General features: G+C 33.6%; 1 protein-coding gene across 2 annotated transcripts; it reads right to left on the minus strand.

Annotated features, from left to right (window-relative positions):
• Positions 1–17,379: 17,379 nt before the first annotated feature.
• Positions 17,380–22,219, minus strand: LOC142504557 (protein tesmin/TSO1-like CXC 2). Of its 2 annotated transcripts, none has more exons than XM_075617411.1 (10): positions 21,806–22,219; positions 20,585–20,745; positions 19,850–20,489; positions 19,112–19,593; positions 18,959–19,033; positions 18,642–18,822; positions 18,464–18,559; positions 18,318–18,384; positions 18,050–18,197; positions 17,380–17,891 (listed from the first exon to the last, which is right to left on the minus strand). In XM_075617411.1, exons 1-10 carry the CDS (start codon positions 21,920–21,922, stop codon positions 17,555–17,557), a joined length of 2,304 nt encoding a protein of 767 aa, XP_075473526.1. In that variant the 5' UTR covers positions 21,923–22,219; the 3' UTR covers positions 17,380–17,554. The 2 variants fall into 2 exon arrangements, with proteins under 2 accessions (XP_075473526.1, XP_075473527.1); XM_075617412.1 differs by lacking the exon at positions 21,806–22,219 and adding an exon at positions 21,049–21,165.
• Positions 22,220–25,627: the final 3,408 nt, after the last annotated feature.

Here is a 25,627-nt window from a genome sequence, read left to right on the forward strand (position 1 = left end):
TATTTTGAGATTATTTAGAGTTTAGGACGAAGTCATAATAAATAATTCAACGTTGGAAAGTTTGGGAATTTAGCTGGATTATTTGTTATTGTAGGTTGATTTATGAATTATTTGACTTGTTATTTTGTTTTAGACTAAGGCTAAGTTTGGGTGGAGGATAAAATTATGAAATGATTAAGAGAGAAATGATAAAAAGAATGATTGAAGTAGAAATATAATATATAATGATAAAATAATATTATGTTTGGTATGATTGTTAAGAATCGGATAATTAAGAATCTTTTGATGAATTGACAAAATTGCCCATCCACTTCGGCGGTGGTGTGGTGGCAGGTGATCGGTCGGTCGGCCGACCGCCGGCGGCGGTTGTCGGCGGCGGCGGATGTGGTCGGCCGGAGGTGATCGGTCGGCATGCAGCGGCGGCGGTCTGCCGGCGTTCGGCTGTCAGTCGGCGGCGTCCGGCAATTGGCGGTTGTCGGCCGACGGCGGTCGGTCGGCGTTGGTCTGCGGCGATCGGTGGCGGGAAGTGGTGGTGAGTTTGGATATAGGAGAAGGGTAAAATTAAAAAAATAATATGGATTAAGAGTTGGATAAATAATCCTAGAAGGTGATGAGTGATTATTTTATCCCAGTTAATATGACCTAATCATTTATAGCAGCGATTGACTTGATTAAATAAAAATCCTACCAAACATGAGATTAGGTGGGTTAAAAAACTATAAACCCACCTAATCTCTCATACCATACGTAACCTAAAGAGATTAAAGTTGATAGTTGTTCGTTGTTCAAGTCGATTTAGACATATTAAATTTTCGGCAAAAACTTATGTGAGACGGTCTCACGAGTCTTATTTTGTGAGACATGTATCTTATTTAGGTCATCCATGAAAAAGTATTATTTTTTATGCTAAGAGTATTATTTTTTATTGGGGATATCGGTAGAGTTAACTCATCTCACGGATAAATATTTGTAAGAAAATCTCGCTAAGAGAATTACTATAAAATTTTTGACCTAAAACTAGGTGTGATTTTGAGGTAACACGAGACAAGACAACTTTATTGCATATTTTCATTGTACGATGTGTTCCTTTTTAAGGGGGAAAAAAGCAACTGTAATCAGTAATCAAATGCAAAAGGTCATTCATTACACGTATCTTTTCTGTGTAGATTCTACATTTTCATGTAGATTTGAACTTATCCAATCCACATGTTTTCTGCAAAATGGAGGGAAACAGCAGCAGAATAAATATTCGATATGAGAACCAGTTTAAGAGCTACTCGCCAAGAAATTTTGCGCACTAAATTTATAGGTTTCATTTGGACTTACGGATTTGAAATTAATAACAAATTCATTGGAATATTTGGACATATCCAAATAGCAATGAATTACAAATCTCAAATAGTTATATTTTGAAATTTATCACAACAAAAAGTCATTTTGAAATAATTGTTTAACATAAAAGTACAAAAATAATAAGATTATGTTTACCAGATTTATGTGTTGTGTGCAAGTGATGTAACACATATTCACAATATGCAGCGGAATATATTAAATAAACACACAAATAAATTTTAATGAATAAAATAAGACATAATAAATAATGTATATGTATAATACTTTATACTTATGCGATCTCCTCGTGACAATACGATTCACTAGAAAACTTATCAGTTTACAAAAATCAATAATATATTAATTAAACACACAAATAAACTTTAATGAGTAAAATAAGACATAATAAATCATGCACAAATATAAATATTTTATACTTGTGTGGTGCCTCAGAAAAATACGATTCACTAGAAAATTTATCATTTTACAAAAATCAATATTAGTGAAAGAGTAAAAGTTGACTTCTTTAACAAGTGAGGGAGCAAAGTGCATCCAAAGATATATTTCAAACCGTATAATCAAAGCTACGGATGCAACAAACGTGAAGCCGAAATTCTCGAATAAACGACACATTATTCAAAAGAATGATTAGAAGTTGTGATTGAATGTTATCAGCACTTCATGGCAATACTTCAATATGCCTTGATTTGAGCTCTTTATTAATTCACTCACGTAATTTCTTGCTCTTCCTGCGGCGTTTCACTGCTCTCTTTCAACTCAAAAAAAACCACACGCGCGCAACAACAATGATATCTTATTTATAAACTTCTTTTGTCCTAGAGTTTATTCTTTGTATAGATTCTTACACAAATATGGAAACAAAAATTTCATTAGGAAATAAACTATTTTAACAATGGTACAATATCTAGAGATCTTATACTAAATATCAATATTTTAGAAAACCTTATAATAGATATCAATATTCTAGAAAAATCTTATTAGTCTAGAAAGGTAAAACTTCATATGTTAATATCACAATATTATCAACAAGAAAATTTTATTAAAATTTTTATTAAAGAATAAAAAATTTCTTTCAATCTCTCTTTTTTGTCTTTCTGGACAAACATAAAAAATATGTTATCTTTTTATATGTATTATCTCTGTAACGTACCGTATTTTGAACTACTTGAAATTTGCGAAAAAATAAAAAAAAATCAAGTATAAAATAAACTTTCAAATTGTAATCCTAAATTAACTATCCAACCAAAAAGTATTTGCAATAAGATAGATCACATATAAAGTTGCTAAAGAAAAATACTTGTTTAAACATCATAACCCAAAACGTAAATTTAGAGTAGTTTAAGCATCGCATAAAAACTTAAAAACATGAGCGGTCCTCGGGTTTAGCTTCCCGCTCAGTCCAAGCCAGCTCACTGGTCCCCACCTCTCATCTCCTCAAATTCATCCTCACCTGCATCGATCAAGTCTAGTGAGTCTAAAGACTCAACATGTATAAACTGGTCATAATAAGTATTACGTAGTAAAACCACATGCAATCTTTAAAATAGAACGTACATATTTGAAACTTGAACATGCGTGTAAAAGCTTGAATTTACATACATAACATAGATGTGTCATAACGTGAAACTTTTCTGAAACATACTTGCAACATACATACTTGAACATACGTGAATTTCATCATTTTGCGTAGAGATATGTTTCAAAGCAAGTGACACATACTTAAATACGCATGATCAGACTAAACCACAGTACTGGGCCTGACAGGGAAGATCCACTGCCACATACATGAGATCCCTGTTCATGCTTTAACGGATGGATTGGTCCCTGGTCATGCTTTACCGCTTTCCAATTTTGATCTAAACCCGGTCATGCTTTACCGGGGTGGATTGGTCACAAGACATTTAGCATACCTCAAAAAACTTGAAAATATTTTCTTTCGCACGTCGAACATACTTACTTGGCGTTGAGAGATTCGTTGGATCTCACTTTGGACCACTGCTGCACATACTAACATGAGTTCAAACACTTATCTTTCATAGCTTAGATGTATAGCCATGCTCACACCCAAAAATGACAATTTTCCTTATGATGTTTTAAATCTCTCGGGACTTGACCGCGTTTAATCATCGTACTAAATCATGACATAAAACCCCAACCAAATCCTATATTTTATATTCATAACCACAAACCAAATCCTACATTTTATATTTGTATAAAAAAATAAAAAAAATTTAAAAGGGGTACACGGACCCCGTGTCCGTGTAGGGGTCCGGGTAGGCACTGGAAATTCATATTTTGAAGGAAAAAGTGCACGGACCCCATGCCAGGGTCCGTCTACAGGTCCATGTAGGTGCTGGAATCGCGAACCAACGAAGAAACACTACACTTAAGGCTTATCCCTCCTAACTCGATCATACGGACCATGAACCAATGCCTCGAGACTCATCCTAGGATGCTATGGCACATAATAAAACTCCAACAAACACATCAAAACAACTACGCATCACAAACGACGCAACCCAATCCGTGAACACGACATTTGACACCAAATCAATTCCTACGACTTCTAATTCAACCGAGTGCCTAACGACATGAAACGAAACACCAACAATCATCCCAACATCATTCTCGATGTACTTAACAAAGTAGCGCTAACCAATTGATCCCCAACAAAACCTGCAACAATAAAACTTCAAGAACACATCAAGAACATATTTTTCGAAAAAAACGCAGTTTGACCAGTCCCACAAAAACGGTCATAACTCACTCAATTCTTATCCAAATATTTAGAATTTTATATCAAATCAAAGGTATCGAAAAGTTTTACGTTTCATAGGTTGAAAGTTTTTTCCAGAAAATCGACCGAAAAGTCGCAGTAATTAAAAAGACAGTAAATTCGAGTTTTGAGATCCAAAAACCATTTCAAAAGTGATCCAACTATATTTGCTCAAACGTCTTACATAATATACACCAAGATCGATGCAGAAATGAAAGAATATACATGCCTTTTGACGAATTGAAATACCGAAACGACGATACCGAAGCGGGAAGGATGCGAGAGACGATCCGAAACGACCGTGAAACGATTTTCTTGCAACAAAACCCACGAAAACTTGCTGGAAAAACGAAGGGAGAGGGGCGGCTGCTCTTTCTTTTAAAACCCTAGGTTTTCTCTCTAAAAAATCTGAAATATAGTGTAAAGAATTGTGTGTGTGAAAATTGTATATGTGGTGTGTGTAAAAACTATGTAAGTGTGTGTGAGTGTGTGTAACGTGTGTGTGTGATTAAGTAGGGGTAATTAGATTGCTTAATGATAAGTAAAAATGTTAGTTAAAAGTTAATCCCCTCTACTCTTACAAAATCCCCTAATTAACAAAATAAAATGCACAATGACTAAACTTTAAAAGTTTTAACATCTTAAAATCACCTAATAAATTGATTAGGCTTTTAAAATGCTAAAAATTAAATAAATCGTTTAAAATGCCCCAATCTTAGCTTAAAATAAAATACCGCATTAAAATTGCCAAAATCTTCGACGGTCTTTTTTCCTCGATCCCGCATCGAATAAAATACCGCATTAAAATTCAATAATCTCTCTTGTGGTCTGAATTTGTTGTTGACCAAAATCTATTTGGGCTTGAATATGAGAGGTAGATAGTACAACATACTCATAAGGTTTTTCCCTATAAAAAGATTTAGCTTCAGCTTATTTGGTTTCAGATGATAAAGTAACTATGTTGCCAACATCCTGGGAAACATAAGAGGTAGACCATGGAAGATTCATTCTCTCGTTTCTTTTTAAATATGCAGGCGCTATATTCAGTTGGTTAGCCACATATAAAAGTTCTTCATCTACATCCTTCCCAAATCCTCGGGACTCCAAAATCTCATAGATGAAGGAGGGAAAAGAGAGCCTGGTGGATTTGAATCCTCCATCTGCAAACTGCATAACTGTATTGAATATCATCCGACCAAAATTGAAAGTGGTACTACCAGTACCAATCATGTAGAGAACTATGACCTGTGGTTAAGTAACCACTGTAGTGTCGGTGGAAGGAGTCCGGTTTCTGATTGTGGTCTTGTGCAAAACAGAATAGAATGAAGTTAAACATGCAGCAGACATCCTTTTGGGATGATCAGGAAACAAATTGATTAATCCTCCAGCGAAAACATCAACAATGACATTGAAATCAGGTGCAACTTCTTCTTCTTCTTCTCCAACAGAGATATTATAGAAGGCCTTTATCACTGTGGAATTAAAATTGAAAATCATGTCATGGACAAACACCTTGCCAAACTTCAATGATCTTTCATCTGCAACATTGGACAGGATATTGTAGTAAAATTCCAGAACATGTCTTCTGGCATAAGGAGTCGCATAACTCACAGTGGCAAACATTCCTCGATCTTTGAAGAAAACAATCAAATTATGTTGTCCATATGTCTCCATATCAATATTCTTTTCATCAATAAATTCTCTATTGATGTACATTGGACACAAAAATAAAGCAGCTTCAGAGTAGAACTTTGTGGAGAAGGACTTGCTCATATCATAGTCCACAAAGTCAATGTTGTCTTTGGTGTTGAACACATCAGCCTCGACATCTACAGCTCCATCAGCAAAATAATCAATAGACTCTCTTTCTTTACCATCACTATCTCATGACTCATCATCATCAGTATGTTCCTCAGACTCAAAATTAGATTCAAAAGAGGAACTTTCAGAAGGGTCAGGGAGATTGTCATCAAATTCTTGTAGCAACTCGATCGTACCCACTTCTTGTCATCTAACTGCAGATATCACGTGGATCATACCCAATTTCTGCCACTTGAGATAAAAGATAAGTGATTGTAGATGAAAATAGTAGAGTGATCGAATTAGATAATGAAATATCAAGAATCATAACAAGTTCTCGCACAGATGAATAATGAGAATAAGAGGAGTATGAGTTGGGAGATGAGTTAATCAGCAATAGTAAATTTGTTCCATTCATTTAAAAGATATGGCTTCCAACCCAACGGTAACTTTCTCCCGAAACAAACTCAATTCTCCAATCAGAATTTACTCTTTAATCTAACGGTGAAACAAATATGAACAGGTGCAATTTTTAATTCAAGAAAACATCCAAGTTTAACACCACGTCGATTTAACCCACTTACCATAAAAATAAAGAAAATTCAAAATTAAGAAGATTGTTGTTTTCTTCAAATATTATAGGTTAAACGCTAATAGCCCATTGAACAAGATAAAATCATATAACAATCAGAATACATGTCCTAATTATGCTTCAAGTATGTCCTAATTCAGAAATGACAGTTTTCACACTAGAAGAACGGTCTTCATTGGACTCTTCTAGATAGTTTTTTCTATCTGTATTTTGACTTAGAAATGATAGCTTCCACATTAGAAGAACGATATTGATTGGACTCTTCCAGATAGTTTTTTCATTTTCTTCTAAAATATTTTTTGTTTTATTTTCTCTTATTTTCTGTTTGCCTTCTTTTTGCTCAAATTTTCCAAATCATTTTTTGACATTGGACAAGATCATGATATTTTCAAGAATAGAAAATGCATACATAGAGAGATTTTAAATAATGAAATTACAGTATCTTGATTCAAAAAAAATTCGAGATTTGATCAGGAATTAAAGTTTATAAATATTTCATTAAAGATTATATAACATAAATTTTACACACATAAAAATTCCTCCCCCTCTCACCCTCAACTTTTCGGCCACTCCATAATTTTATAGAAATATTTCGGCCACCACTCTGTTATGTGAGATTTTTAATGAGGTGGAGCCCACATTAAATATAATAATAAAGAAACATGTTATCCCACATCGAAAGAATCTGAAAACTGAACGAGGAAATTAGTTATAAATATAGCTCAATTCCTTCAGTTATTGTATCCCAAAATCAAAAGTTTTTCAGCTTTGATAAAAAGAGAGTGCATAGAAAAAAAGTGTATTTTTTTCTTGAGTGAGGGAATTCTCTTGTGTGAGTTAAAGAAATTATTTTCTCGGTATACTCGGGGTTTGGGAGTGAGAAATATTGAGTGTATTGGTGTATACACTTGTTGTAATATTTCTTCCAGTTATAAAAGTTGCAGTGCTCCGTGGACGTAGTCTATATTAGGTGAACCACGTAAATCTTTGTGTTCTTGTTGATTATTTTATTCCGCATTTTTGGGTACTATTATCATCGTGGTCGGCATCGCTTCGGTGTAATTTCCCAACAACTGGTATCAGAGCCTTGTTGTAAAAATTCTTAAGAATTCTGAGTATGCTCTGTGGTTGCAGCTTTGTCTGATCTTCCACATCAGAAAAGATTTTTTAGATTTTTTTCTAAGGCTAAAGAAGTGATGGCCGGAGATGATGGATCGGGACCGGGAATCAACAAGTTCGACGATACAGATTTTACGTTCTGGCGAATACAGATTATTGATTATTTGTATAGCAAGAAGTTGCATCAACCTCTATCTGGAATGAAATCGGAAAAGATGGAGGATGATGACTGGAAGATTCTTGATCGACAAGTGTTAGGTGTAATACGATTGACCCTAACGAAGAACGTGGCACATAACGTGGCGGAGGCAAAAACAACGGAGGAGATGATGTCCATTTTGTCGGACATGTATGAAAAGCCATCGGCAAATAATAAAGTTCATCTCATGAAAAAGTTATTTAACTTGAAGATGAGAGAAGATGCATCGGTGGCTAAACACATCAATGAATTCAACACGATTGTCTCACAGCTAACATCGGTTGAAATTAAATTTGATGATGAGATTCGGGCACTTATTCTTGGTATCTTTACCAGACAATTGGGAACCAATGCGGGCAGCGGTTAGCAACTCTGTTGGAAAAAGAAAGCTACAATTCAATGATGTCAGAGATCAAATTCTTGCCGAGGAAGTTCGCAAGATGGATTCTGGTGAAGGAACATCATCAAATTCTGCTCTAAATATCGAGAATAGAGGAAGGGGCAGGAGTGGCGAAAAGAGTTTTAACCAATGGCATGGTAGGTCCAAGTCAAGAAATGGAAAAGACAATAACACATTTGAAAAGAATATGAAGTGCTGGAGCTGTGGTGAGACTGGTCACTTGAAAAAGAATTGCAAATCAATAAAGAAAGACGCTAATGTTGTTACTAAGGAGGTACATGATGCTCTATTACTATCCATGGAAAGCCTGATTGATTCTTGGGTTATGGACTCGGGAGCTTCGTTTCATACCACTGGTAATCGTGATGTATTCGATAATTACATTGCGGGAGATTACGGAAAAGTTTTCCTGGCTGATGGAAAACCTTTGGAAATAATTGGTATGGGTGATATCCGGATGAAGATGACAAATGGATATGTCTAGAAAATCAACAAAGTAAGACATGTACCAAAGTTGACACACAATCTGATTTCAGTGGGATAGCTTGACAACGAAGGTCATAAGGTGACCTTTGGTAATGGTTTCTGGAAAGTGAAAAAGGGAGCCATGATTGTTGCTCGAGGAAAGAAAACTGGAACACTTTATATGACTTCCAGTTTGATAAATAAATTAGCGGCTGTGGATGCTAGAGCTAATTCAAGTCTATGGCAAAGTAGGCTTGGGGATACGAGTGAGAAGGGAATGAAAATGCTTGTTTCAAACGGAAAGCTACCGGAATTAAAGATCGTTGAACATAAGCTGTGTGAAGCTGTATTTTTGGAAAGCGGAAAAAGGTGAGCTTTTCAAAAGAGGTTAGAAAACCGAAATTGGTGGATTTAGAGCTGGTACATACTGATGTATGTGGACCATCTCATGTGACATCCCTTGGAGATCACTCATGATATTATGGCACTACTATTGACGATTCGAGCAGGAAATTTTGGGTTTATTTTGTGAAAAATAAATCGGATGTTTATGAGATCTTTAAACAGTGGGAGTTAGCCATGGAAGATGTGATGGATTCACCGTCATCCAATCACATATGGGAGTTGTCAGAACTTTCTGAAGGTAAAAAGATTTTACATAGCAAGTGGGAGTACCGGTTAGAACATGACGGTAGCAAGCGGTACAAAGAAATACTTGTTGAAAAAGGTGAAAAGGAAGTCATTGATTACACTGATATTTTCTCTCTGGTGGTAAAGTTAACTACTATCAGGACTGTACTTGGATTGATGGTAAAAGAAGATTTACATCTGGAACAGTTAGATGTAAAGACGACGTTTCTTCATGGTAAGCTAGATGAAGAAATGAATCAATCACAGGGATTTGAAGTACGAGGGAAAGAGAAAATGGTGTGCAAACTTCAGAAGAGCTTGTATGGTCTCAAACAAGCTCGAAGACAGTGGTATAAGAAGTTTGATGGTGTAATGAATAATGATGGTTTTCTGAGGTATAAGGCTGATCACTATTGTTACGTGAAGCTTGATGGTTATTATATCATACTACTGATATATATAGATGATATGTTGATAGCAGGAGCTTGTCTGGAGGAGATTGATAAACTTGAGAAAGAGTTATCAAATGAATTTTCTTTGAAGGATTTGGGTACTGCAAAACAAATCCTTGGAATAGGGATCCTTATAGATCGGGTGAATGGAGTCTTGAAGCTTGAGAAGATTCCTGGAAGCAAGAATCCAGCTGATATGCTCACAAAGGCTGTTATCATTGAAAAACTGAAGTTATGTTTGACTTTAGTTGGTCTCCTGGACTAACGAAGGAGGTATGAGCTGCTGCACTGATGGTGTGAAGACATGATTGAAATCAAGTCTTCAAGTGGGAGAATTGTTATGTCAGATTTTTAATGAGGTGGGGCCCAAATTAAATATAATAATAAAGAAACATGTTATCCCACATCGAAAGAATCTGAAAACTAAACGAGAGAATTAGTTATAAATAGAGCTCAATTCCTTCATTTATTGTATCCCAAAATCAAAAGTTTTTCAGCTTTGATAAAAAAAGAGTGCATAGAAAAAAAAGTGTATTTTTTTCTTGAGTGAGGGAATTCTCTTGTGTGAGTTAAAGAAATTATTTTCTCGGTATACTCGGGGTTTGAGAGTGAGAAATATTGAGTGTATTGGTGTATACACTTGTTGTAATATTTTTTCCAGTTATAAAAGTTGCAGTGCTCCGTGGACGTAGTCTATATTGGGTGAACCACGTAAATCTTTGTGTTCTTGTTGATTATTTTATTCCGCATTTTTGGGTACTATTATCATCGTGGTCGGCATCGCTTCGGTGTAATTTCCCAACACACTCTTTCACCGCGTCGCCGCAACACCGCCGGATTTTTGAAATTTCGACAATCCAATCTTAAAACAAATTTCGTTTAGATCTTTAGTGCAGTCTATACGAGAAATACAGTCTCTGATCGTGGACTTGATTAGATGATCGAAGAAAAGAGGAGATCCGTTCGTAGGGATTCACAAAAAAAAAGTTATATCCATTTAAAAAAGGAATAGCTGGAACCGACATTATATATGCAAAGATAAATTGAACTAAACATCCTATGAATATTTATTTAAATCATACGAAACCCAAAAACGTTTTGAACGTCAAAACAAAATTTTTAAACTTGTGTTGCATCTTGGGTACAAGAAAAAGTATTCCAACAGTATATATGCACACAAACATAAATAATCATACCTCAAGGAATAGTTTAAAAGGTTGTGGTGACATGATTAGATAAAAAAAATTGGCTTTCACTACAAAAGGATCGGAGATTAGGATTTTCATATACGACTAATTATTAAAGTTAGCCAGCTTTCATTCTTTTTTTAAGGCAAAAAAAAAAAATCATGTTATGGCTTCTATTATTGTTTCAATTGTCTTTGTGATCAAAATATATTAGAATTGTGTTTGGAATTGATTATTAACATATGTCAAGCAAACTTTGAAATATATATATATATATATATATATATATATATGTATATATATATATATGTATATATATATATGTATATATATATATATATATGTTTGAGCACATGGGAGACCCGATATGATTTCTATGAAATTTATTGTTCGTGGTCCACCTACCATGTGGATGATTAACATGTCCATTCTATATCAAGTAATTGGAAAATAAATTAACTATTGATGATTAATTCGCTCGATTCCTCTAACATATATGTTGGATCTCGGTTTTCTACACGCTCAAACGCAGCGGACGTTTTAAAATTTTTATTTATTTTGACAATCAAAATATGTTTGAACGCTCGTATGATTTTTTCATAAATATTCATAGGGCGTTAGAAAATTTATACCTTTGGTGAATAAATCACTTGACTCCAACTACTCCGGTATTAGCGGACGTAGCTCTTGTTGTAAATCCCTACGAACATTCTTCGATCTCCTAATCTGGTCCACGACTGAAATATTTGTTCCTCTTCTAAATTGCACTAGAAATTTAGAAGAACTTTTGCGTAGAGATGAACACACAGAAGAAATCGACTCGATACAATAAGCCGAATTTTTTCTTGCAAAATGAAAGAAATTTCGAGAGCAACTTTTTAATTCTTTTGGAAGAACCGAAAATTCATTCAAAGAGCCAAAAGTTTCTTCTTGTCACAAAGAAAGAAATTTCGAGAGAGCACCATAAAATTGGGAGGATCCCAAATAATGATCTCTGTTGCCCCTTAACTTTCGGATGAGATCTTTTCAATTAAGAATCAAAATTCTTTTATATTTTCTAATCTTTTATTTACTTAATTAATTACTTAATTAAGTCAATTAAAGATTCCAAAATTGCATCCCCTCCCATGGTGAATTTCGATGCATATATTATGGAGGCTAGGTTTTTAGGTCTCTCATTTAAATAAAACATCTATGGCCTAATTACCATAATATAATAATTGGACTCATTTAATTAACATTAATGAGCTTGATTAATTAATTGGACTAGTCCAACTAGTTTAATTAATTAATCAAAGTACATTAAACTTTAATTATTTAGTATGTTGGACTTGTACTCCTACAAGCCCATTAAACATACTTCCCATTATATTTAATTTAATATTTAATAAACTCAACCTTTGAGCTTTAATAAATTAAATACATTATAAATTCAACATTTGAATTTAATATTTAAATTATAAATTCAACTCCTTGAATTTTATCACCTCCAAAATGTAATATTTAATAAACCCAACTTTTGAGTTTAATAAATTAAATTATCAAATTTTATAAATTCAACTCCTTAAATTTATTCTCTCAAAATTTAATTATCATAAATTCAACTCCTTGAATTTACTATATAAAATAAATTGAAGAAGAAATTCAACTTCTTGAATTTATTCTCTCAACGGGAACAAACAATCCAGTACTTGTGTGACCCTCAATGGTTCAGGGATACAGCTAGCCGTGGGTTCTCAACTCTTTGTGATTCAGGACATAATCCTTTATTCGGGCTTACCCTAGTTAGCCCCATTCTTTTCATCAACACCTTGATCAAGAATGTCAGAACTCGTTTCTGATTGCACCCATCGGATCATGGTAAGAGCGTCTAGTAGCATCGCCCCATGATCCCCTAGGTATCACTGATAGTGCCTGCAAGAACCAGTCGATTATGATTAACGTACAGTATGGTCCCTTCATCTCATATATCCCGATCGAATCTGCAGCCATTGGTTCATCGAGGGTTGCATATTAATTCGATAACTATGTGATAACTATAATAGTGGCATCGCGTGTACTGTTTGAGAACTCTTTCTCTAACGTACATCTCATACTCTGGCCAGAGATTTCATGTACTATTATTACATCAGATCACATAGGATATCCACACCCGTAGGTGAGCGGTGAATCCCCGACTACAATGCACTGGCTCCTATATGTGTCGCAACTGTACCCAATCTCGCCACCTGATGACTCTCCTGGAGCCGGTAAACGAGTCAAAGCACAGCCCTAGCATATAGAGCCTCAGTGTTGTCCCGGGTCGTAAGGACTAATGGTGTACAATCATAACCACGGACTTATCCTCTCGATGAATGATAACCACTTGGAAAGTCCGAGGGAGGGTTGTTCGGTATAATCATCATATGACTACTCATCTGCATGTTTGGACATCTCTATGCCCTTACCAAGAAATGCAGTACACAACATCACAGATGCTAGTCTCGAGCTCAAGCGGCCTTTATCCCTGTTTTAGGCGGCTGAATCGACTAGGAACGAATTTAGAATATGCAGTGTTTACAAATGAGTTTCAACATCGAATTACGATTCATTTGTATTAAAGCATAATCAAGGACTTTATCTATGTTGTTTGCATGGGTATACAGATAAAGTATAACAAGACCATAAAAAGTTAAATTATATTAAAATAAAGATTGTTTATTTCACTTGAGTCAATAAATTCCCTAGCCAACCGTTGGCCTGCAGGGCATCTACTCTAACAATATAAGCATTACATATTTGAACAATCAAATGGTATTTAAGGACTCGGCCGGTCGTATATAGGGATGTCAATGGGTCCGGGTTTTACCCAGACCCACAATGGACCCGCGTGTATGGGGTGGGTCTCGGGTCCAATTTTTCAGCCAAACCCGCCCCATACCCGCCCCATTGACATCTCTAGTCGTATACAAACATACGTATACATTTATGTGACATGTGTGTATAGCCGTGCATATTAGTATCCTGAAAAAATTAATACACGTCTCGCTTTTTTGTGAACGAATGTAATGATCTGCTCGGACATATTCGTAATGTTATCTTGATTTTTTTTTCAAAATCTGTGATTAATTTGTATGCCCATCAAGATATTTTTTTTAAATGATGTGTTTTATGAACATGAGATATTTAAATCTTAAGATCTCTCGTTGTTAAAAAAAATTATTCATTATGGATCACTTAGAAATTCGGATTATTTGGAACGAATAAACACTTTAAAATAAGAGTAAGTTCCTGTGAGACGGTCTAACGAATCTTTATCTGTGAGACGGGTCAACCCTACCGATATTCACAATAAAAATTAATATTTTTTCATGGATGACCCAAATAAGAGACCTGTCTCAAAAAATACGACCTGTGAGACCGTCTCATACAAGTTTTTTGCCTTAAAATAAATGCTACTATTCATTCTAACTTGAGTTTGTATACGAAGACAATTATTTTATTTCCCCCACAACTTTAAAGTTCATAGAGCATTACCATTCTTTAAGTAAACATTCCACTTCAACATTTTCCTAATTTATATCATGCTTGAATAGTAAGGGAAACCTATTAAATTGTGAGATAAATTAATCGTCTTCAAAACTCTAATCATTGCAATATTACCTCAAATTGTAATTTTGATTATTAAATATTTTTTCGGATATTTGACGTAATAATTGCCCATGCTGGAAAAACGATCAATAAAAACAGCTTATTTTATGATTTTATATATTTAAATTTCATATTTACTAAAAACTATATAAGTGAAAAACCTTTGTTTCTATATTAGATCGTATATGAGGATTCTTACAAGGAAATTACACAACATGGGTTTCCAATCTTATATTTGTGCCACACAAACAAAACAAAACAAAACAAAACAAAAGAAAAAAAATCCAAGAATTATTATCATCTCAAATTCTTAGGGTGAAAATGATGTTTGCTGTTCATAAAAGAAATCATTATCTATTATTTCTTATCTTTTTGCATTGTATCATCTAAAATATCAATTTGATTTTTTTTTTTATGAAGTGGTGCTAGACAAAAATATTAAAATAATTATTTCTTCAAAACATCATATTCTCATAATTGTATAAAATTAAAATATATCTATCTATTTAGTTATTTACTTGTGCCAAGTTAGAAAGATAGTCATGATGCGATTTGGTCTATGCTGAATCGAGAGTGTTACTTTGATTAATTTTATACAAGATATTATATGAACATCTGAATTTATTGAGAAAAAGGTATCGACGGATCCCATTTTATTTGTTTTGAATTTAGATGTTCTTATGATGAGTTTCATTAGGAACTACGTCGTATCAGCATCGGTTCGATTTTGTGATGTGAGTTTGTAATTATGTAGTCGTATCAACATGAATTTATAAATGATTTGTTAAACAAAATTTATCTATAATATATAATACATCGTTAAAATCCTCCATAAATTGACGTAAGGATTATGCAATCATGATCATAAAAATTGATCCGACTAAAAATAATGTTGATTCTAGCGATGGATAAAGAAAAATATGTAACCGTTGTGTGTTACTTTCACAAAACAACCATGAATTGACATAAGAAAAATATTTAATTTTACCTTTGTTTCAAATTTCCAACCAAGAACAGACATTTCATGACAATTATATATTTTTTTATTTTGGCAAAAACTTGTATGAGACGGTCTCACGGATTGTATTTTGTGAGATGGATATCTTATTTTGGTCATCCATAAAAAAATATTACTTTTTATGTTAAGAATATTACTTTTTATTGTGAATATCGGTAGGGTTGATCGGTCTCACAGATAAAGATTCGTGAGACCATCTAACAAGAGACCTACTTTTTTATTTTATTTATTTTATTTTTTTGGAGAAAGACAAATTATTATTATTATTATTATTATTATTATTTGCCTAAGTGGTCTCCACCAGCTTGTACCACTCTAGCTGGAATTCACCAACACAAATATCGTATCCACACTTTCAATCTCGACTCTCCCGGATCTTCCATTTATCCAACTTTTATATTTCATAGATATATATATTGAAAGTTCTAAATAATTGAGTGGCTTTATTTTTTAAAATTGTTCAATAACATTAACTCATATATCATAAAATAACTTTTTTGAAAATTTATAAGTATTTTGTATCAAAGACAATTACGTATTTGAATGTAATCGCTGCAATTATTAGGAGGTGAATTGTCAGGGTGCAATAATTGATTGTGCTTGTTAGAAAAGAAATTGAACGCGACGTCTAAACTGCTGTACAATTTAAAATATTTGAGTTGCATCATTACCAACAGGGGAAAATTGTACCATTACTCATTTCAGTCAACTATATGACTGTCGGTCTGAGAAATGATATGTGCAAATATTGAACGAATTGAAAGGTCACTATAAAATATTGACAAAATAAAATAAAACACATAATTATATTTTACCAATTGATTCTGAGCAATAATATGAATAAACAAAAGACATTAAAATGTAAAGTCCATCCCCAACCACTTTTCAGAAGAACAAAATCAATAAAAGTTATTTAGGTAAGGAAAGTAAAACAATGGGACCTTCAAATAATAAAAGATATTGATGAAAAAAGTTCCAAATTGTGGTTTTGTTTCTTAGTATATATTTGCCAGCTATGGACATCCATGTTCCCCTTCAGACAAAGGAAGGATTGGTACTCAAAACAAGAAAACTTATATTTTAGTAGAAAAATTGTCCATAATTAAAATACTCCACCTTTATTTTAATATAAAATATTCAATTGATAGTCTTGTTGACTTGGTGATTAATTGAACATGTTATATTAAAACACAGGAAGATTGTTACTTTAAGTGTAACATAGACTTACCCATTTGCGCAATATTCTGACCCAAGTCCTAAACTTGCACGAAAAGTTGTCGTAGTTTCTTGAAATTAAGTGGCAAAATGGAAAGGATATAGCCCATAGAGCCCGCAAGCGGCTCTAACTTTGAAATGTATATGTACAAATAGGCAACCCCATGTGCAGTGTGGGGCATTTTTTTTCTGTAGTTGATGTTGGCTGGTAGGGAAATATTAATACTGAGACCAAGAATTTTGAATTTTGCCAATATTACAAAAATTCTTGTGTACTTAATAATACAACTAATGAATTATAGTAATAATAGCAGTGGTTCACGTTTCTTTTGCTCTCTTTGAGATGACATATGGCCTACTTAATTCATTGTTAGGTACCTTCATTTTCATGATTATGACTATTGTACCTGATAAAATGCATGAAATGGTACTCGATTGTGAGTTTGGATAATTCATTGATTTTACACTACATGAATAAATTTAACTTGATGTAACTACAGTTATTTAATGACCATGTTAAAATAGAAATGAAGACATCAGAGGTAATAAAACAGGTTGTTTTATTTGAAACAGATGGTAACATTATATCGTACAAGAAAGTAAAGTGTCTTAAAATAGCATCAAAACTAACACAAGCTTAACTTACAAAACTACAAGAGGCGATAAACCGAACTTGAACCATTTCTGAAGCCTCAGGCAGAGGATCCGATAACTTTACTCATTGGTTATGAGTGAGAGACGGAAAAGATGGAATTGATTGAAGTATCAACTTTCGACTGCTTCTTAATCCTGTGGACATACCTACATTGTGTGGGGGCGAAACTCGTTTACTGTTGGGAGATGACAACTTAATGCCACTTATTGGAGACCCTTCTTGGAGAAATTCGGGGATTTCGTCTTCTTTGATAGTTTCGAAATGTCTATCGAGTTTAGGTGCAGGTTGAAAGCTCGGTTTTTTGAACACTTGGTTTGCGGAAGAACGGGAAGAGGAACCGATACATGGAAATGAAGATCTTGGTGGTTTTTTGTTTGAGAACAGATGTTCAACCGGTTTCCTGCAAAATCAAGAATTCATGTTTATGTCTCATATACCATGCATCTAAACGATTTAAGTGTATCCTTAAACCATTGTTGAAAATATAAGGATATTTGTCATTCATTAAAAAGCATGGATTCTGGATAACATGTGAAAATGTTTGTTGATTATTTGTACCTTCCAGCCAGTAACGGTGTTTCTGGAGGATCAGAATCCATGTTTTGCTCCGAGTCAATATGGACTGCTGCTTTTTCTCGCACGCTCTTCTCAGTTGTATCCGTTTCATCTTCTTCATATTCGGCTTCCGTGTCTATTATAACGGATCCTAAGATTCAAGATTGCAATGAAAATTTTAAAATGCTCCTCCAAATGCAACTCTTCCAAAAATTTTGAACCTCTTTCATATAAACTGAGAAGTATACTAAAAATTCAAGAGTACACTTACCATCCTTTCTACCAAACACGTTCTTACACCCTTCACATCTGCAGTTGATCGAGCATCCAACACCGCCCTTTGAAGAAACAAAAAGTCTCCCTTCAGCTGACACACTAAAGAAAACCATATAGATTCATAAAATAGAAAAAAGAAACCTGATAGCATTCACAATATTTCTTCAGGCAACCGGATTTTTTGCAGTTGCATCCTCGTTTATGACGAGCTGAAGCAGGAGTGTTGCTCAAGTCATCCTGCAAGAAGCAACACAAAAATTATACAAATCATAAATTCACCAAAAGATCAAAAGCATATGCTGAATTTTCATCTTCTAACCACAGTTTCGGTCAGAGAATCTGAGCCCCTGATCACTTTAGGCGCAAAAGCAAGAGGGTTTCTTGATTCAATCTGTTTTCGGGTTGCAAGGACAGTGCCTTCGTGGACAGGCTTGTTGAAGCAATCTATACATGCACATGGCTCCACACAGTAGACACCAGCAGCAAAACATTCACAGTAGCTGCATTCAAAATTTGAATTAGGAGTTTATCAGGATTAAATAGGCCTAACCACACAATGAAAAGTAATCCAGCACGGAGTTCAGGGAAACGACCAATAGCAATAGGAAAGGGGTATAAAGGATAAAAAAAACTTACAGTTTTAAGCATTTTGATTTCTTGCAGTTGCATCGCTTGCAGGATTCAACTTCCCCGGCTTGTTCCAACCTACGCCTGCCAATCCAATTAAAACTTTAACTTGCAGACAGATATAGATTATGAAAAGTAGATGCTGCGAACAAGAAAATGTACCTCTTCTTCTTTGGACTACTCTGAGTGATCTCCTCATCAGCCACATATACAGAGGCCTGGCAAGAATCTTCTGTGAGCGGAGCAAAATCTTCAATGGTATCAATATCTCCTCCCAACGAGGTAACATCCAAATTGTTTAACGATTCTTGACCAGTAGTTGGAGGATGAAAATCAACTGATGGGCTCGGTCCGATTAATAATCTTCCAGAAGCTGAAGATTCGAGATTGACAAGTTTGTAATCCTTGGGTGTTGTTCCTAGAGCATTTAAATGCAAGCCAAGGGTAGGTACAACACACCGTGGAGACTCATCTATTGTATTTGTTGGAACTCGTTGCCGGTTGTTGGTGGAAGTATCAGAACCAGATTGCAACACCACTGAAGATTCGGGAGCCGAAATATCTTCAAAACGCTGTCTGTGGGCTCCAGCCATCTCAAAAACTAGACAGCGTCTTCTCATACCTCGATACAAACCAGAGAAATTCTACAAAACATAGAAAAATATTAAATTTCCAGAAGAAGTTAACATAGATATTCCCATTGTTCAACTCTTTCATACATTACATAACTTCCATAACAACAATATGGTAGCCTAGGAGAATTTTATGCTCATGACTCTTCAGACTTATGGATTCAGACCCTTAGTCTGAAACAAAAGGCTTTTATTTCTGTTCCTAATTTTACAAATTTCCTTTATGGTGTCGAATGCCAACCAAATATGCTAGGAATGTCATTCTTACCTCATAATCCATCTCTTCCATGGGATCATTCATTAAAGAGCTGGCAGTCATGTCATGTTTTTCAGAATTTTCCATCATCTCAGTACCTCCTCCGGGATTAAAAGACAAATTTTCTGGTTGACATCCCTCTCCAATTTGTTCACCAGAGTACATTGCAACAAGAGATTGCATATTCTGCTTGTCATTTCTAATAGTAGCGTAGAAACTCATCTCAGTACCAAACAATTTCTTGTTCTCTGTGTCATTCGGCGATTCAAAAATTAGCAGATCGGAATCATCAGCTATTAAACTCTCCCAATCGCATGATAGGCCTTCTTTGTTTTCATCAGTTCGGCCTGCTTCCTCGAGATTCACTTCACTTTCATAAACAAGCACTGAAGAAGTGGATTCAAGGCCACGGCTTGGTTTTACAGTGGAGTTATGACTATTTGGATCATAATCAAATTTTTCCGTATTCTTGTTTGAGCATTCATAAGATGGCTGACTAGCCACCAGGCCCACCACACAATGAGATTCCTCTGGTTCCAGTTTTTCCTCTTCATCGAATTTATCGTTACCATCCTTATTTACCTTACTCAAATCAACTGTGTTCGCATTATCGGAAGAAAACTCAGGTTTTGATGGATCTGAAAACTGGTGCCTGAAAAGAGAAGAATCAATTTAAGCAAATGTACTCGTGATACAAGACAGAGCCTGATAAATGGACCTAAAACTGGAATTAATTTGAAGAATTACCTTCGCATAAATCTTGATCCCCTGAGAGAACTAACATGAGGTGAAGTGAAAACAGATGGAAGAGTAGCAAAACTAAGAGGATTGATTGTCTGTGTAATATGTATGGATTTAACTGGCTTGATTGGGGAAAGGTTGTTCAAGAAATTAAAGACAGGAGACTCCTGTATCCAAAGAGGAAAAACTTATCATAGTGAAAAAGCAAAGTACCAGATAAAATCAATAACAAAAAACCATCATTTAAGGATGAACCCCCATCGTCTAAACAAATTAACAGCTCTAAAAATAAAAAATTAAAGGTGGCAAGAGAAAATAACGTGGAAGCCATTGGTTCATTTTTCTAGCCTCCAACTCTAAAAAACAATGCACTTTCAAAATTATCTTCATTGAACGGGAAGTATATAGCTATACCAGTAACCAGTTCAACAAATACATCGAGTGGAAATATAAGCCATTAAGTCAAATACCAGTAAGAAAAACCTCATGAAGCATGAGAACAGAACTTTGAAGAAAGCAAGCATTACAAACTACTAAATTCTGACCCATTAAGCATTTCCGCTTCACCAAGCATAAGATTGAACCCAAATATAGATTACAAGGACATGCATAACAGAATTGAGGTTACCATCCAATTTCATAATTTACTCCCAAAGGCAGATTAGAATTTTTCAGTCTTGACACAGCCCACGTGAAAAATGATTCCCTAAAAATTAAAGGTACTCGAGGAAAGGGATTCCCACAAACTAAACAAACTATTCGCCAAATCTTTCAGTAGTGATGCATAAGAAAACCGATGAAAAATTAGCATGACCAGGAGTCCCAAAAGAGGGGAATAAATCAAAAAACCACACAACTCCAACTTTTTTCCCGAGTAATCAAAGAACAGATCAAGGAAAATTGGGGTCAAAACCGAAATAAAAAATCCTACAACTTTAATCAATAAATATTTATTTTCTTCAGAAGACCAGGAGCCATAAATTTAACATCGATTGGTCCAAAAATTCTAAAATAAAAGCGCACCTCTTTTCCATTATTAAGAAAAAAAATTCCACAAATGCAAGATCAGTTAAGCAAAAAGCCGAAACATATCTGTCAAAGGAAATCACCCAAAACAGATTTACAAAAACTTATGCACCAGCCAAACAACATAAATCCAGCATCGATTAAACATCGATAACCCAAAAAAAAAAAAAAAAAAAAAACAGAGCCCACAAAAAATCAAACCTCAAACTTGCATACGGATGCTGCGATCTGGCTGCTCTTGCTCCTCTCTGGAGTATCCATCACTTTATCCTCTTCTCCATTACACTCTTTTTCAAAATTCTCACAACCCTCCCCCATCCCTTCTTATGCGTATCTATCGCCTTATCCCGTCCCCCGGCCGTCCACCGCACATGAGAAACCCTTTGTTTCCCTCCCGAAAGAGAAAGGAACAAAAGGGCTCAAGCACTAGCCCATGAAAATTCAAGAATAAGCGGGAAATCGAGCGACGAGTGGGTGAGTGAGAGTAAGAGTGAAAGGAGAAAAAAAGAATGGATTTTTCTCGTTGCTGACAAAAGAAAAACCCCACCACCCCAAAAGAAACACACACCACCACACACACAGTTCTTGCTTCAAAGGCTGTGCTGTGTACAATAATAAAAATGCAATTATACACACACACACACGTATACACACACACACACGTATATACACACACACACACACACACAGGGTAAACGTTCACTTGGAATTGCCCCGCATACATAATTTAAAATCATAATTAACAATATAGTCCTCCCATTTCATAGATATTCTTAATTGGCCCCATTTATATACACTCAAAAATTGTGATGGATTATGGGATTTGACTGTCCCCTACAAATGTTAATTCAGTTCCGTGAATTTCTTTGAATCGGATTTGGTTTATGCAATTTCGTAGGTTTCTTGTCGAAGGGTGATCGGTTTTATTGAGGATATTTATTTTGTTCATTGGTGGAACAATTGAATTAAAATTAGTGAGTCAATATTTATATTTGAATGCTAATAATTATTGCTTAAATGCCTTAATTCCACTAATAATTGTCCCTAAATATATGATGAAACAGTTTTCTTATGTAATTAATGTAATAGTGCTTATAATTTTGGTCTATTATAAATATTTTTAAAATCTTATATTATATTGTTCATTAGGTGAATATGATTGTGGATTTTGAATAAAAGCTTTCAACTTTACCAAATCCTATGCTTTAATTAATTATTTATATATGGGTGTGTGTTTCTGGAGATCTAGTTAATTTTTTAAATTATTCAAAAAAAATATGACTATATATACAACGATATGACTATATATACAACAATAAGTTACTAGTAGTCTTAATTATCTAGACGTGTAAACTTTTTAAAAGATAAAAGTAGATATTTTGTGAGACGGTCACACAGATTTATATCCATGAGATGGTCGATTCAGTCCATATTTGGAGTCAAAAATAATATTTTTGACATAAAAATTAATATATTTTCATGTATCGGGTCTCGTATGATATTCATCTCACAAAATTGACCAGTAGATGATCTCATATGAGTTTTCGTGGAAAAAAATATCGCATAAAAGTTATGTTGTGATTCTACGAGGCAACGTATTTTACATTAATGATTTAGTATGAATAGTTATATTGTATCACATGATATGTTTTCTCAATCATTTATTTGTGAATTTCTAGCATTTTCATATCCGTATTTTTCCATTGTTTGAAATGAGATATAAGACACTGATTGATTACACTTCATTATTTTATCCAACATTTAGCTTTTTTTAAAAAAAAAACTCTATTTAAAGAGTATTTGACTAAACTTATTTAAAACAGCTTATAACTCATGTCTTATATATTGTTTCATTTGCTTATAAGTCGTACGATTTTATTTCAGAAATAAGTTGTTAAAATATTTAAATAAGACAAAATAATGAATATTAAAGTTGTGGATTGTTTGGTGTTATAAGATTTTTTTGTTATTGCAATTATCAAAACAGCATAAATCATAGACATGTGAAATAATATTGTTCATGTAATAATAATTATTATTATTGGATTTAATCGATTTATATATTATTTTGTACGAAAATATGTTTGAAATGTTATAAAATATATATATATAATAATAATAATGTGGTATTTAAAAAACATTTGAATAAGATCTTAAAAAATAATGTAAGTTACCTTTAAAAAAAAAAAAACAATTTATAAGTAGTTAAATAATTTGTTTTAATAGCATAGAAGTTGTTTTTTAAAAAATTGTGAAACAAAATTTATGAGATAACACCTAGAGATAGACTTGACCATGCGTCGGGTCTGGAAAATCCCGACTTTAACCGGCCCAACCCTAGTTTGTTACGATTCAGTCGTGGAACTGGCGGTCCGGGTCTGGTTAACCGCCGATTCCGGGTCCAATCGATCTTTTATTTTTTTAAAAAATAAGACTTGTCCGATTGAACTTATAAAAACTTTTTCAAATATTTCATTATCGTAACAAAAAATCTATTACATTCTTCAGTAAAAAAAATATTATTTTTCAATTTTTGACATTTTATATAAACAATATATATTATATTTCATTATATTCAATCATGTTCACTCACATTTGTTCTGTCGTTGTTTAAGATGTTCTCTCGGTTTTGTTTTGATCTTGTTCATCACTTTTAATATGTTGTGTTCTGCTAGCAGTTTTTGACCAATCATTGAACAAACATTGGGCGTTCAAATTTTTCGACTTTAAGCAAAAACGTCTTTTATTCCGAGTCCAATCAATCTTTTATTTTTTTAAAAAATAAATTAAAAAACAAGACTTGTCTGATTGAACTTATAAAAACTTTATCAACTATTTCATTATCTTGACAAAAAATCTATTACCTTCTTCAGTAAAAAATATATTATTTTTCAATTTTTGACATTTTATATAAAATATATATATTATATTTCATTATATTCAACTATATTCACTCACATTTGTTCTGTCGTTGTTTAAGATGTTCTCTCGGTTTTATTTTGATCTTCTAATTCATCACTTTTAATATGTTGTGTTCTGCTAGCGGTTTTTGACAATCATTGAGCAAACATTGAGCTTCCAAATTTTTCGACTTTAAACAAAAACGTCTTTTATTCACTGTATTTCCTACAATACTAAAAGCTTATTCCATTATAACCTTTGAAACAGAGCAAACAATAATTTTTTTTGTCATTATATACAAAATTGGATATAATTGTGTTTTTTGCGACCACTATAGCCAAATGTCGAAATTTCCTCATCTGAATCACGAAAATCAAAAGTAGTAGTAAAATAATTCTTCGTGGATGTTTCGTCCGTTTTCTTAATAAAAGTTGTGTTTTAGTAAGTTTAGAAGTAATATTACTAGTGTTAGTGGATTGTATTTCACATGGAACAATTTGTCAACCATATTTTTGTTATATTCATACTAAATATCATATAAATGAAATTTAGTATTAAACAAAATTAATGAGATATTAGAAACTGCTTCTGTAACAGGGCCTAAAGATTTATAATATAATGTTAAAATTTCTTGTAAATCATCTAATTCAATTCTAGGATCTAAAACAAAAGCACATAAAAATATTTTGGGAATTTGTAAAAATATTTTTCTCATTTTTATTTCATGACATGAATATATTGAACTAAAGTATTATCATTAGATTTAATATATTCATTAAAAATACATGCACTGCTGCAGCAATGTGTTAAAACTAAATGAGAAGTAAGATAATAATCATCATATATTAATTGATCACTAGTGCTTATGTTCCATTGATTAGAAAATAAATAATTATCACGAGTTTGAACATGTTGATGAAAAATATACATATAAATTTTTATATTCAAAAGACGAGAATAACAATTTACACGTTGAATTCCAACGAATCGGAATGTCTCGTGCAAATCTTTTAGGCCTTATACTATTTATTTTGTAAAATTTGCCACATTGTTTCATAACTTGGGGATATATCCATAAATAATTAATTGTGTTCCTAATTGGTTGAATATATGATGATAAAT

This window comes from Primulina tabacum, chromosome 9 (genome assembly GCF_025594145.1).
Source record: "Primulina tabacum isolate GXHZ01 chromosome 9, ASM2559414v2, whole genome shotgun sequence".
NCBI classification, from domain to species: Eukaryota; Viridiplantae; Streptophyta; class Magnoliopsida; order Lamiales; family Gesneriaceae; genus Primulina; species Primulina tabacum.

Coding starts and splice junctions, on each gene's coding strand:
- LOC142504557 (XM_075617411.1), bottom strand. CDS start 21,922: ATGGGGGAGGGTTGTGAGAATTTTGAAAAAGAGTGTAATGGAGAAGAG. Junction 18,198..18,317: donor CGTGTTTGGTAGAAAGGATG/GTAAGTGTACTC, acceptor CTTGAATCTTAG/GATCCGTTATAATAGACACG. Junction 17,892..18,049: donor ACACCGTTACTGGCTGGAAG/GTACAAATAATC, acceptor TTGATTTTGCAG/GAAACCGGTTGAACATCTGT.